The sequence below is a fragment of the Lactuca virosa genome, chromosome 4 (genome assembly GCF_052849685.1).
Source record: "Lactuca virosa cultivar CGN04683 chromosome 4, Lactuca_virosa_CGN04683_v6, whole genome shotgun sequence".
NCBI classification, from domain to species: domain Eukaryota; kingdom Viridiplantae; phylum Streptophyta; class Magnoliopsida; order Asterales; family Asteraceae; genus Lactuca; species Lactuca virosa.
The window spans coordinates 245,835,945-245,851,124 of NC_136429.1; the positions used below are offsets into that span (position 1 = coordinate 245,835,945).

Sequence of the window (15,180 nt, forward strand, 5' to 3'; positions counted from 1 at the left end):
ATGCAAACTAATTGTTTCCTTGATTAACTTTTGTGGTTGTGTTGGTAACAAATGTACAATTTTTTTACTTTGTAGTTTTTAGTTTAGTTATTTATTTTATTACCTTTCTAAATTATTATTTGGTCCATTTTGATTATTCCATAGTGTCCTATCAATGTGCATCAATTGAGTGGACAAGCCCAACTACTATGGCTGATTTTTTAGGGCTTGATCCTTCTAAGGTATGTATTAGTTCACTTAAAGCCATAATATTCTTTAATTTTTTAAAATACTATCATTGAGTCATATATCTATGATTTTGTCTTTATTTTTTGAATAAAATTTACCAAAATAGGGTGAAAATGAACTTGTAAATTGTTGATATCAAGTAAAAAAGACAAGTTGACTTGTTTATATCTACATACTACAGGAGACTAATGAGGCTATTTGAGCATTTCAATAATTATGAAGGTTTATAAGTCGCATAATGTTTTCATTTGATTTTGAGTTGATTAGAATTAATATGTGATTGATTTCATAGAGATTATCATCATAAACAACATGTTTGAACAAAGGATGGTAGCTGGAAAGCAAGAAATGGTATTTTTAATGTATGTGGCCTCACCATTTTAGCTTTTATCGTGCATGTAGAAAAGGTGTCGTGAAGTTTCCTAATTTGTGATAAAGTTCAATGTTGTTGCTCTTCATAGAGGTGGAATTCAAGGCGAAACCGAGGTTGACAACTACTCAAAAATTAATACATCTTTAGATGAAAACCACTCAAAAATAGCTACACACTTATTATTATTGTTTTGCTTCTTATGCCATCCTACTTTCGAGTGATAGACGCTAAAAACAATCTCGCTTTTAGTGGCCGTCAAATAATGTCTGATTACAAATTGTTGATTTGTTATTTCATAGCATCTTACTTTTATTGATTTGTTTTTATAACATCTTACTTTGGTTTAAAACCTTGAATGTCTGATTAAAGATTATTGAAGTAATCAAAAGTTCAAATGTTTAGGATACTTTGTGTGTCGCAAAGCATCATTATTTTTTAGATTTTAAAACATATGTACATATGCATTTGTGTCTATTTATGTGGGATGTTGCATGAGATTTGGCATAAATGTAAAATAGCCAAACATGTAGACTAAAAGTTGAAAATCATTCTTCACACATGGAATGTGATATGGATAAAAGTAGACTAAAAGTTGAAAATCATTCTTCACACATGGAATGTGATATGGATAAAAGCGTATTAACAAAATGCCTTAAGACAAAATTAAAAATATCAATATGGTAAAGTTGTATTTGAATGAAATCATAAAGGTTCCTCTTTCAAACTTAGTTATTTTAAGCGAAATTATAATGAACTGCAAATGGCATATAATTTGTATTAACAACTCATACATTTATGAATAAAAGTGGAAATAATGGAAATTCTAAGTTACAAAAAATAAATATGAAAATGATTAATTAAAATTCAAACTTTTTTTAATAATAACCGGTTATTAACTAAAAGTCTACACCTAAACATCTTTTTTTAAATAAAGTAAAATAAATAAGCTTTTTGGTTAACTGTCAAAAGGAAAACACATAAACAGCAACAGAAACGGAAAAACATCAATTTAATTAACCAGGAAATCGGAAAAGATTGTCATTTTTTAGTTACTGGATCGCGCTTTTATAAAGTCATTTTATTCAAATGTGTTTTTCAAAAACCGTAATAAATTTGAATTCTTCAGATCGATTAACTAATCCTTGAAAAAAATCATAAAAACTTATTTGATAATCTAAAAATAAGTATGATTTATAAGTTTCGGATGCATCTAATTAGGTACCAAATGGATCTAATTGCCAAAAGAACCTATTCGTTACCGCCGCTTTGCGCGGGTAAACGACTAATATATATATATATATATATATATATATATATATATATATATATATATATATATATCGATTTCATTAATGAATTGTCCTTCGAATTTCAAAATTCTCAAATTAAAACACTATTAGTTTCTTTTGTTTATTTATCTAAATTATTTGTTTAAATTTAAAGAGAATGAATGATAATAATTGTCCTTATTTTTTTCATTATTTTGTAATACAAAATTAAAGAAAGTCATTTTTTTTTGTCCCTAAAAATTTAAAATTATTGAATTTATTATTTCATTTATGTCTAGAGGCGCGTGCAAGGAGTAAACCGTGGAACAGCATGTTCAACGCCTCTTCATCTCTAACCCACAGACAAACGTGGAAGCACCCCCCCGTTAAAAAATAGGAGGCGAAGGCCGTTAGGTACAACATCTCAATCATCACACCGTCGTTACACAAACGACCAAATTTAATAATTCCAAATATAAATAATTAAAAATAAATAAAATACCGCACGAAGCTTTGAACGGCCAATGCCAGAGAGATAATGCCTGAGACTCTGCAGTGGTCGTTATATTCACCACAACTTCCATGCCGGAACTTCCCTTTGTCTCTCTCGTCGTTTTCTGTGTTATGCGGCGGTGGTCGACGTTTTTATGGCTGACGACGACTAGCTCAATTCCGCCCCTCAGGAGGAGGCGGAGATACCGCCTGAAGTAATCGCAAAGCGTTGACATCTCTCTCAGTCTTATGTCGTCGGCATTTGAACTTGCTGTTATCCCTGGTGTTCGACTCCGTGAAGCTCCTGTTCTCTTGTTGTTGCACTTTCACAATGCTCTTCGTGAAGAAGTTGCTGACCTCCGTCGTACTGCGGCGGAGGCGTTGGACAGCAGGATCTACGGTGTTGACTTGATTCAGGAACTCCGCCGTAGATTTGAGTTTCTGAAGCTTGTTAATAAGTATCACTCCGTTGCTGAAGATGAGGTTTCTTCATTTTCCTGAATCTGATTTCTGTTTAATCTCGGAATTAATTTAACACCGACAATAATTACTGTATGTTGAAACCACCGTCGAATAGCTTATTACCTTGTTCTGAACTTTTCCCCTGGTTGACTTTTTCATTTTGCAAATTCTCTGGTTATAACTATGGATTTGTTTCCAATAGATTGTTTATGAGCTAAATGCTTAAGTAATCGAATTGACTATGATCATCGTTGAGGTTTTTAGGTACATTTCACTTGATTGATTTCAGGTAATTTTTAGAGCTCTGGATGTACATGTAAAGAATGTGGTGTCTGCGTATTCACTTGAGCATACAAGCTCAGAGGATATTCTGGACTCGATTTTCCATTATTTAGATGTTTTGGAGAAGGAAGATGAAAGGTCTATTTCCAAGCCATTTCAAGAACTTGTGTACTTCATCTGTACATTGCAATCCAGCATTTGCAAGCATATGGCCAAAGAAGAAGAGCAGGTATGAGACACATTCTTGCTTTCCTTATTTGTAGAGATTATGGGCATTTGTCCTCAGATCCCATTTTCATATGTACGATTATGCTGCATAACGTACTAATTTGGTATGAGGTCCAGCTTAGATGTGTTATGCTTAAAGGAAACAAAGACCATGATTAAACAGCTCTGTATAAACACACATTACCTACTAATAGACTTGGCTAACTACAAATTTGGAAGTATTTGCAGTGAAATATAGTATATAACCCTGAAACTTTCCCTTCGTTTATGAATATATTATAACTAAAAACACATTATTATTGAATTTCGAAACCTCCTTGTATAGATACGAATTAATCTCACTTTCCGCAATAAGTGAAATGCATCCAGTCTTTTGCAAGGGTTTCGTTAGAATATCTTAAAATGATGCTCTCTAGGAGTATAGATCAATTTAACTACAGAAACCAAACCTTTTTGTTAGTAGTTAGATTGAATTCGATGGCCTAATTTTATGAATCAAAAGACAAAGATTAGGGTTATGTGGAGAGATTGAGATTGAAACGAAGAAGGAATGCGAGAAAGATCTGTTTGTAAAGAACATATGGCCAGACCCAGAGCAGTGGTTGCCACCTCTACCTGACTGACGGGAGAAACCATCCAAACGCCGCAAGGCCCGCCGTTGCCGTCACAGCCACCGGATCAAATTCCACCACCGCTGCCACAAATATAAAGTCTGCTGCACACAGCAGCAGAGGGATAAAAAGAATAAAGTCGTGTAGCTGTGATTAAAACCATTTCAGTCGTTGCAAACAGAGTAAGGGCGACAAGTGCTCCTCCGATGGCGACGGCGGCAGGAGATCCGGCGATTGCCTAAAGCAGTGCAATCTTTATAATCCCAAGCCCACAAATATCTCATCTTCGTTTTATTGCCTACACCTTAACCCAGTGGGGTGCGAGGGGTTGCAGAGTCGCCGGAGATCTGTCGGAGAAGACCTAAAACCTAAACAGGCAATAGCCGGTAAAAGTCTACATTTTGATCGGTATTATTGACCTTATTTAATTCAGTTTTTTCAAGCAATGTAAACTAGGAAATAGAAGAAGCTCATTAAAACGATCAAAGATAGTGGATTATTATTTCAAAATAATTGTGTGTCAAATAAATACATAAAATGACCATGAAGATAGAACTTTGTGAAATATTATTTAAGAAACCTTTTTTTTTCTGCAAAATCACATGACTTTTCATGAAATGTTATGTGATATAAAGTGTAAGCTGACATAGTGTGAGCAAGTGATATAAAGTTAATTATCTCCTATCTCTACGACCACCATACGTGTGTTCAAGTGATATAAAGTTTTAAACTTTCATCTTTCCTAAAGAGGTCTATCATCCATGACTTAAAGGTGTTGAGTCAGATAATGAAGTGCTAATTTGTTCAACGTGGATTCCTTACAACCATTTCTTGTTAAACTTTACACTGAACTTCCCTTATGAACTCCATTTAAATTTACTACTTGATCATTATTCAAATTGAAAAACATCATTGGTTGAATTCATATGAACATTTACAATGGAACAGGTTTTTCCATTGCTGACTCAGCAGTTCACTACTGAGGAACAGGCGTCATTCGTCTGGCAGTTCATATGTAGTGTTCCTATGTTACTCTTAGAAGACTTTTTTCAGTGGATGAACTCCTTTCTCTCTTCAGACGAAAGAGAAAATGTTCTACAATGTCTTAGGGAAGTCGTACCCAAAGATTTATTCCTACAAGAGGTATATATATAAAGATTTAAATCTGAATCCAATTGATTTATTTACTTTTTTGACATATATCCATTTTTTGAAGGTTGTAATATCGTGTCTTAAAGCAAAAGAGGAAAATACGAGTGTGGACTTTGATAAATATGGAAAAGGGTCTTTATTCCTGAATGGGCAGGCGAATTTCCGGAAGATTCTAGAAGTTTATTCATCTGAGGGTGATATTGAAGAACATCCAATCCCAGGAACTATTCAATACAGTCCATGGGATGGTGCACGTTTATGGCATGCTGCCTATAGTAAGGATCTTCTAGATGTTTTGGATGAGTTATATTCAATTCAAGATTCGAATGATTTTTCTGGCCTAGTTCCTGCAATAGTTCAGCTAAAGTTTTTTGCTGATGCAATTATATTCTACAGGTAATAATATATAAAAATCATGAATTAATTAATTTTTGAAAAAATTACATGATTGGTCCCTATGGTTTGCCAGAATTTACATGGTGAGGCAACTACCAAAACGTCTACGCGTTTGTCTCTATGGTTTCGGTTTTTACTTGCATGGTCGTGTTTGTCCCTAACTTTATTTTTTTTTTACTTTTTAATTAAAAACAAAAGAAACTGAGGTGGACCCCACCACTCCCACCTACTCACCCACCCCTCTTCTTTCGATCGGTTGGACAACAACCACTGCAACATCGCAAGAAATTGAAACCACAGGGACCAAACGGCTAAAAGTTTTGATAGTTGTCCTCACCATGCGAGTTCTTGCAAATCATGGGACCAATCGTGTAATTTTGTCTTAATTTTTTTATTTGTTGGAATTTCATTCTTGATGCAGAAATCTGATGAACTATTTAAAATTTTCAGCAATGCATTGGATAAACTGTTCTACTCTATGTGCATTGAATTGGCCGAAGACTGTCCAGCTCCTTCTTATCAACGTTTCTTGGATGACAGTCAAATCGAAGGGTTGCAGTTGTTGCTATATAGCAAGAGTGAAAATGTATTGTCAGCAAGGGACTTTTTGGAGAAGCTATGCGACAAACTAAAAATATCTGCCACAGGGATCCGCAAATACCTCACATTTGTTGAAAAAGATGTAAGATTCTTTTTTTCTCAATTTGAGTAATGCAACTAACTACTACTTAACCACCAACCAATACTTATGTCTATTGGAACCTAAGTCATAAGTATTGGAACCAATACTTATAACTTAGGGCCTGTTTGATAAAACTGGATCATTTAGTTCTAAATGATTCAAACCTCTGAACGATTAAGGAACGGTGGGGTTCCTTAACCATTCAGAAGATTTTGACCTCTGAATAGTTGTATTCAGAGGTTATCAAACAGCCCCTTAATGTGAACTAACCAACATCTTCCGGCAGGTTTTCCCTTTTATGGGTATGAACTGCAGCCGTAACATGCAGCGACGGCTATTATACGCGAGCCTTGAGATGATGCCACTTGGGTTACTCAAATGCACAGTTACCTGGTTCTCAAGTCGTTTATCTGAGGAACAATCAAAGTCCATTATGCATAGCATAAAACAAGGAGGCCTCCTTATCAACAATTCGCTATCTTCCCTTTTACACGAATGGGTACGAATCGGTTACTCTGGCAAAACATCTGTAGAAAAATTCAGAAAGGAGTTACGTGAAGTTTTTGAGAAACGATGCTCATTTGTTTCTGAACATATCAAGAATGATTCAGGGTTCCCGTATTTCCAATTGGACACACATCTCGCTTCCCACAGATCCAACATATCCAACACATCGTACTCTACAGGGATCAATTACCGTGTATTTTTCCCCCAAAAACCGCAAATCACAACTCCTTTTTCAACATATCCAACAGGGAACAATAATAATAATAATAATACAGAAAGTTCTTTTCGATACCTAGAGTCAAAACCAGTGGATCACATCTTTTTTTTCCATAAAGCTCTGAAAAAAGACATGGAGCACCTCGCTTCTCTTTCTGCCAGCCTGGCGGGTGAGAAGAACCATGATCTGTTTTCAAATTTTTATAAACGATTCCATCTTTTACGTGTTCTACACAAAGTACACAGTGATGCTGAGGATGAAATCGCGTTTCCAGCTTTAGAAGCGAAAGAAATCATTCAAAACATTAGTCAGTCGTATTCCATTGATCATAAAATGGACATTGAATATTTCAACCGAATTTCATATGTTCTTGATCAAATTTCGAAATTTCATTTCGGGAATGCAGATGATGTCATCTATCGTCAGCTATGTGTGAAGCTTCACGACATGTGTAAATGCATGAATAAAATGCTGTCTGACCATGTTGACCATGAAGAAATCGAGCTATGGCCTTTGTTTAGAGAACATTTGTCTCCTAAAGAGCAAGAAAAGATCATTGGATGTATGCTTGGAAGAACAAGAGCAGAAACTTTACAAGAAATGATCCCATGGCTTATGGCTTTTCTCACAGTTGAAGAACAAAACGCGATGATGTCATTATGGCGTAAGGTTACCAAGAACACGATGTTTGATCAATGGTTAGGAGAATGGTGGGAGGGTATGAAGAGGTACGATGTTTCTAATGTTGAAAAGTCAACTCAGTTGACCGTGTTAACTCAGTCAACTCCAAACGCGATGGAAATCGTCTCGAAATACTCACCAAGAGGAAAAATGGGAGATTTATCAGAAATGAATACGATGAATCAGAAAATGATTCACCATGAAGATGATAGAGATAGGAAATCAAGCAAAGAACAAGAAGTTCATGATTGTAAAGTGTGCAGTGAGATGAACAATACAAGCACACAGATATCAAGTGGAAAAGGTGTGAATTTAGTACTAAGTCAAGAGGAGTTGGAGGCTACGATTAGAAGAGTGCATTGTGATGAATCATTGGATCCTCAGACGAAATCAACCATGATACAGAATCTGATAATGAGGTTGATATGTGTTTTATATTTGAGAAAATCACAAAAATAACCAAAATAGGTCGGTGCTTTTAACAAATGACCACATTTTTTACTATTTGTACAAAGGGTTTAGGTCATTTTTTGTCACTTAACTTTTGGTTTTGTGTTCATTTGGTCATTTAACTAATTTTAAGTTTTAAAAGGTCGCCGAACTTTTGGCTTTGTGCTCATTTAGTCACCTAACTTTTGGTTTAGTCTCTTAACCTTTTGCTTTAGGCTCATTTAGTCACCTAACTTTTAAAATTGTGCTCATTTAGTCACTAAACTTTTAGAATAAAGTTTTAAAAACGAGCACAATTTTAAAAGTTAGGTGACTAAATGAGCATAAAGCCAAAAGTTAAGTAACCAAACGAAATGTTTAATGACCATTGTAGCATAAATTAAAAAGTTCAGTGACCTTTTAAAACTTAAAATGAGTTAAGTGACAAAATGAGCATAAAGCCAAAAGTTAAGCGACTAAAAATGACCTAAACCCTTATACAAAACGACCACACTTTAGTGGTGGGGACCATTTAAAAAGTGATTTCGCATCGGGTCCATTGGGACAATTTAGTATTTTATGTAAAGAGTAAAAAAGGTGGTTATTTTCATATTTTGTTACAAACATCCACCTAGCTATTTTGGTCATTTTTGTGATTTCCTCTTATATATTTTCATTTTCTTATTATGTTTTAATCATAATTTTGTGAATTGATATTCGTTTTTTCTCAGCCCTTGGATCAACACGCAAAGAAAATCTGATGACATGGAAGCTAATGAGGAAATAATTCCCGGCATATGTCCATCTTATCGTGACTCTCACAAATTAGTGTTTGGATGCAAACATTACAAACGGAACTGCAAACTTCTTGCTCCCTGTTGCAACAAATTATTCTCTTGCAGACGTTGCCATGATGATGCCACTGATCACTCAATGGATAGGTATGCATCTTTTTTAGACCAACTCATCTGTTCTAAACGAGACTAAATGACCATTTTACCCTTCTGTATGTATCTGTCCCATTACGTCTATTAATTCAAAAAGAAACAGACACCAAGGGGCTGCTTTTTTAATTCAATATAAAAAAATCCAGGACGAAAAATGTTTGAACGTGAGTAAATGACCATTTTACCCTTACACTTCAACAAACAATTTGTCAATATGCAGAAAAGCAACAACAATGATGATGTGCATGAAATGCTTGATAATCCAACCCATTAGTCCAACATGTTCAACCGTTTCATGTAACGGTTTATCCATGGCCAGATACTACTGCTCAATCTGCAAACTTTTTGATGATGAGAGGTGATTTTTCATTATTTATCAATTTATATTTTTTTATTTATGCATATAAACATATTCAGAAAAAGAAATAATATCAATTTGTTGTAAAACAGGCAAATCTACCACTGCCCTTACTGTAACCTCTGTAGAGTTGGAAAAGGCCTGGGACTTGACTATTTCCATTGCATGAATTGCAATGCATGCATGTCAAAGTCTCTTTCAGTGCATATTTGTAGAGAGAAGTGTCTTGAAGACAATTGTCCTATATGTCACGAGTATATCTTTACTTCAAGCAATCCTGTTAAATCCCTTCCATGTGGTCATATAATGCATTCTTCTTGTTTTAAGGTATTCATCTCATCTCAATAAATAACAATGTACTTTCAAATTATTTTATTATTGACTCTTTAATACTACTCTCAGGAGTACACATGTTCCAACTATACCTGCCCCATTTGCAGCAAGTCATTGGGGGATATGCAGGTGAGTTTTTTAGCAACCTACTTTGTGAAGTTTATTTTTTATATAAATATATATATATTTATATTCATAAATTATTTTGTTAAAGTTGAATTTTTGTTGACTCTTAGGTATACTTTGCGATGTTGGATGCGATGTTGGCTGAAGAGACAATTCCAGACGAGTATTCCGGAAAGACTCAGGTGAATAAATAGTTAAATACTAAACACTCTCTCTCACACACACACACTTGATGTATGTTGTTAAGATTTTAAATTTGAAAAATGATTTTTCAGGATATTTTATGCAATGATTGTGAGAAGAGAGGAACTACGTCGTTCCATTGGTTGTACCATAAATGCCCTGGGTGTGGTTCATACAATACACGGGTTATCTGACATGGATATAATGTGAGTAGCTTTAGTTTAAATTCTTTGAGTGTTGTAAATTTTACTTTTTTATATAAAATATGTGATAACATTTAGGTTTTAGTGTATCCTTGTTTATATGAATCTTACAAAGACTCTCAAACAACATTTAGAAATGGAAACATGGATGAATGAAAAGAGTTCAAATGTACACGACATTTCAAATGATCAAAGCTTCCTACAGAAAGAAATGAAACAATTAAAAAAAAAAAAGAATTGAATCCGAGTATAAATAATTTGTATACTTTTAAAAGAGTAAATTACATTTTTGGTACCAAAAAAATTTCTTCCACAGTTTAGGTCTTTATTTGAGATTTTGTAACGTTTTTGGTTTCTATTCCAAATAATATATATGAATACATTTTTGGCACCAAAATTGCAATAAGCTACACTCACTCAAGGACCAAAAGTCGTCATTTTACTTGAAAATTGACCAAATAAGGACCAAACTTGCAAAAAAAAACTTATTGAGACCCAAATTGAAAAAATTGGCTATATTCAGGGTCCAAAATGTAATTTACTCTACTTTTTAAGTTGCAGACACTGATGTGGCTAAAAGATTACATGGATATGTCCGAGCTGCCACGTTGGATCAAGATTTAGAATTATGTCACAATGCTTATTTACTTCAAACTTCAAAACTTGTGTTACGAAAATAAAACTAGGATCAAACCGAAGCACCAATTTGATTCTTCACTCTCATGGACCATTTTGTGTATATAACTTTGAATCTTAATTTACATGTTTAAGTTTGTTTCTGTAAAAGGCTTTCAAACACGTTTCAGTAAGGTAAAAATAAAAAGAATATATTTGAATGTAAGACTTGAAAGCATATGGATTTCATGTGTGGTACATAACATCATTAAAAAAAAAAAGACACAGAGAAGGAAACATGTCGCTTTTGTTATTTTTTTTTAGGGAAATCTCAAACACAAAAAAAAAAATCCTAATATTTTAATCTATTTTATGAAAAAGTCTTAAACTAAATTTTGTTTATAGAAAAACACAAAATACTGACTAAAATTTCGAAAAAACTATTTTTGGCCGGTTTCCCAGATTTAACCGGTATTCTGTCATTTTTCGTTAATTTTGTCAAAACATAGACTTTTTTGAAAATTACCCAATAACCAAAATATTAAGACTTTTCTAAAAATTATCATGATATTAATGAATATTATTATTAACAAATCATTTATAAACATAATAAATATTTTTATTATAAACAGAGGGAATACATTTGTTGTTAATTTATAGGAATAGAATGGTCGACTAAGTACTCCTCTAGTGCTTGTTGACCACTTCAAACTCTCTATGTTCTTCTTATTCACCGTTATGGGTGTCATGATGAGATGTACCCTGTGAGTTTTCCTCTAATGTCGGTATTCCTTTTATGTTCTTTAACCTAACTACAACCCAACATCCATACCTCACCTGATAACAACCATCGGCGAGCACAAGTCTATCGAATGTGAAAAGTGAATCGTGAATGTCAGTTTATGTGACAACCAAGAAAAATTTTGTCACCAACCACAGTGTAACACCCAGACTCCCAGGTATATTTTAAAAGCTTTTTATTCTTTTTTATTGAAGGAACTCGATGAGTTGGAGGCCCCAACTCGTCGTGTGGAACCTAGTCATCCCGCGTGGTTTTTGACTCCTACTCGACGAGTCGGAGGACCCCGACTCGACGAGTAGAGGTTGTGCATGGAAACCCTAATTTTTAGGGTTTGCTCCCTATTTAAAGAACCTTAATTCCTCTCCCCATCCTCCCTTACCAGCCTATCGTCCAGAAACAAACCCTAGCAAGCTAACTCTCCATTTTTGAGTGTGTGAGGCTAAAAAAGTGTGTTTTGGTGCATTTCTTGAAGAGATTTGAAGACTTAGAAGCTTGGAATGAGAATGAGCCTGTATATCCAGCCTCCATTTCATTTTGGCATTCATTTGAAGGTAAAAAGTCTTTACCTTGGCTTTCCATTTCTTAGATCTTCTCTCATGCATGAATATGGTCATTTTGGGGCAAAATGGGGTCATTCTCGGATTTGAACTTGTCTAGAAGATATAGTCTCAGATCTGGAATCCTCTAGGTCCCAAATTCGGAAAGATATTAACTTTATCTATTATTAACCCCTCAGCATGCCCTAAACCTAATTCTAGACTTGGTTTTGGTATTCTAAGCCTTTAAGACCTTGCATGCACGTAAAGTTTGCAACTTTATGTGGAATCTGTGCCTTAGGAAGCTAGATTTACAAGTTGGAGCTTTGGAGTAGCTTAAAAACGTCTGTATAAGAAATGGACTACATGAACTCGACGAGTCGTATAGCCGACTCGGCGAGTCGGATGAAGATTGCCCGTATTTGATTCTGCATGAACTCGACGAGTCAGTAAGAGGACTCGATGAGTCAATTAGTATTTTCCCTGACATCTGGATACGCATGGACTCGACGAGTTGGTTGGAAACTTGACAAGTCAGTTAGGGTTTTATGACTTCCTAAGTTCTTAAGGAACTCGACGAGTTGCTAGCTGTACTCGACGAGTCGGGTCAACATAGACTGTTGACTTTGAATTTGACCAAAGGTTGACCAGTTGGACTTTTGAGGGTATTTTGGTAAATGGGGATTTTGATGGACTTGGTCCTATGGTGGTTATAGGTGCTTGAGTTCATGACAGTGAGTCAGGAGTTTGATCTTATCGCTACATTCCGACACTTGTGAGGTGAGTTCTTCTCACTATATCAACAGGGTCTACGGCACCAAGGCCGACCCTTTATGATTTGTATCCTGGTCATATGATGGTTGCTATGTTAGTGATCTGTTAGATCGGTATCCTGGTTATAGGATGGTTGCTATGTTATTGATCGGTTAGATCGGTATCCTGGTCATAGGATGGTTGTTATGTTAGTGATCTGTTAGATCGGTATCCTGGTTATAAGATGGTTGTTATGTTATTGATCGGTTAGATCAGTATCCTGGTTATAGGATGGTTGCCATGGTTAGTGATCTGTTAGATTTGTATGACTATCTGTACTTGCATGCTAGCGTATGATGTTTATGTGCACATTTTTGTTGGTTTGGGGAATTGGGTTGAGGCAGGTCCTGCTTTGTGCTATAGGCCAAGATACCCAGGGCGGACTGGATAGACTGCAGACCCGGTTAGGGCATACTAGTCAGGCCGAAGGTCCGACGAGCGGTCCAGATAGGCTGAAGGCCCTGAGAGGTGGTCCAGATGTTCCGATGGCTCGGAGAGCGGTCCAGATAGACTGATGGCCTGTGAGGCGATCCAGTCAGACTGATGACTCATTATGCATGTTGTGTTTGTTTATATGATATGGTTATATCTGTATGTCGTTGGTATTTTGGGGGAACTCACTAAGCTTCGGGCTTACAGTTGTTGATTTTGTTTCAGGTACTTCTGAAGATCGCGGGAAGGCGAAGGCGTGATCGTACACCTCCTTATGTTCATGATTTGATTATGGGATACTCTGAAACTAAACTATTTTGAAAACAAGTTTTGTAATAATTATTGGTTTTGAAATGTTTTAAAAAGTTTAAATTGGCTTGAATTTTTATGGATGTTACACACCATTAGGAAATAGTATGGAAAGGTAAATGTGATAGCTTAACATTGTAAGGATTATTTTATTAGAAAATATAATCAAATGTGCTATTATATTTAGAGATAATTCGACGTTTAGACTCAAAAATAAGCGTCCAAAAAGTTGTATCGTCTTTTAAAACGGTTAATATATTCGGAAAGTACCGGTCGACGTAATTCCAAGGATATAAAATTTGTAAAAATCCGACTCCAATTGAAGGAGTTATGTTAGAATTCGTAATGTTTAGTTGTGTCAATTTGTAATGCGTTGAGTTCGCATGTTTTGTAATGTTAATTTCTTTACTTAGTGTGATTTGTTTAAGTTCCAAATTCACATATTTTTTGTTACCTTAAGTTCGCAGTTTATCTGTTGGTTTGAGATGCCTTTCTGATGTTCCTGTGAAGCCTATATAAAGGAAGGAATACTAGTTAGAGGAATGAGTTAAAGTTTTGGATATAATAGTTCTTTGCGTATGTATCAAATTTTTCTGCTGACTCATTAATCAAAGGGAAATCTTATTTACATCGTGTGTTCTTGTGAATCTCTTTATGGTTTATCGTGAACGGGAGATCATTTGAACTTTTTCAAATCTCGATTTTGTCGTTGTTCATCGTGTTCATCTTGTTCATCGCGTTTTTCCGGATTTGTTCATCGAATTCTAGATGTATTCAGCATTTTACAAATCTCTTTGCAAATTGATCTTTAATTCCTTGTTTGAATCTTTCAATTTGATTCTAAAACTCTTTTTCAATTTCATTGATCTGATTCTCGTTTCATTTCATTCAAAATGTCAAAAGAAGATTCACACTCAATTACATTCAACCTTCCAAGTAGTATCGGTTCTACATCGAGAATTCTTATTCTATTTCCGGAACACTATGAAGTTTGGGTTCTTCACTTTGAAGATTATGTTCTAGGGATTGAAACTCATGGATCTAGCATTTGGAACACAATCACAAAAGAAACATACAAGTATTCCAAGACAAAAACTGAAGTCAGAACTCAAGAAGATTTTGACACCGTTGTTGCTGATGACACTGAAATTGATTCTGTGGAGAAAGACAAATTGATGTGCAACCTAAAAGCATTAAGAATAATATGGTTTGCTCTTTCTCCTGACACTTGTCATTTGGTCAGTTCTTATCAGAATGCAAAAAAGATATGGGACAGATTGAAAGAATTATATTCTGGAGATGCTGATCTCACTTATTCTCTGCAAACATCACTTCTGTCTAAATTTGGATCTTTTGAGCAAAAGTCCGATGAAATTATTAAATAAACAATCAATCGATTTAATCATCTTTTGAGTCGTATGCTAAAGAAAAATTTGAAAAGAGAAGTTATTGAACAAAAGGTCAGGTTCATGAATAGTTTGAGGTCAGAATGGAAGTCAATTGTTTCTACTGTTA

At 34.9% G+C, this 15,180-nt stretch overlaps 1 protein-coding gene and 1 long non-coding RNA gene across 5 annotated transcripts; both read left to right on the forward strand.

Annotated features, from left to right (window-relative positions):
• The first annotated feature begins 2,387 nt into the window (after positions 1-2,387).
• On the forward strand, positions 2,388-10,944 carry LOC145108165 (zinc finger protein BRUTUS-like At1g18910). Of its 3 annotated transcripts, none has more exons than XM_079045164.1 (13): positions 2,388-2,844; positions 3,113-3,334; positions 4,893-5,087; positions 5,161-5,492; positions 5,943-6,174; positions 6,461-7,998; positions 8,740-8,949; positions 9,176-9,313; positions 9,406-9,640; positions 9,716-9,775; positions 9,883-9,954; positions 10,048-10,161; positions 10,714-10,944. In XM_079045164.1, the coding sequence occupies exons 1-12, from the start codon at positions 2,611-2,613 to the stop codon at positions 10,147-10,149; spliced, it is 3,570 nt and encodes a 1,189-aa protein (XP_078901290.1). In that variant the 5' UTR covers positions 2,388-2,610; the 3' UTR covers positions 10,150-10,161; positions 10,714-10,944. The 3 variants fall into 3 exon arrangements, with proteins under 3 accessions (XP_078901290.1, XP_078901289.1, XP_078901291.1); XM_079045163.1 differs by having other exon boundaries at positions 10,720-10,944; XM_079045165.1 differs by lacking the exons at positions 2,388-2,844; positions 3,113-3,334 and adding an exon at positions 3,718-4,330 and having other exon boundaries at positions 10,720-10,944.
• A 505-nt stretch (positions 10,945-11,449) lies between these two features.
• Positions 11,450-13,721, forward strand: LOC145168786 (uncharacterized). 2 transcript variants are annotated; one of them, XR_013742098.1, is made up of 4 exons: positions 11,450-11,732; positions 12,048-12,126; positions 12,828-12,891; positions 13,582-13,721. It is a non-coding gene; the product is annotated as an uncharacterized LOC145168786 (long non-coding RNA). The 2 variants fall into 2 exon arrangements; XR_013742099.1 differs by lacking the exon at positions 12,828-12,891.
• The last annotated feature ends 1,459 nt before the right edge of the window (positions 13,722-15,180 follow it).

Coding starts and splice junctions, on each gene's coding strand:
- LOC145108165 (XM_079045164.1), top strand. CDS start 2,611: ATGTCGTCGGCATTTGAACTTGCTGTTATCCCTGGTGTTCGACTCCGT. Junction 3,335..4,892: donor TGGCCAAAGAAGAAGAGCAG/GTATGAGACACA, acceptor ACAATGGAACAG/GTTTTTCCATTGCTGACTCA. Junction 6,175..6,460: donor TCACATTTGTTGAAAAAGAT/GTAAGATTCTTT, acceptor ATCTTCCGGCAG/GTTTTCCCTTTTATGGGTAT.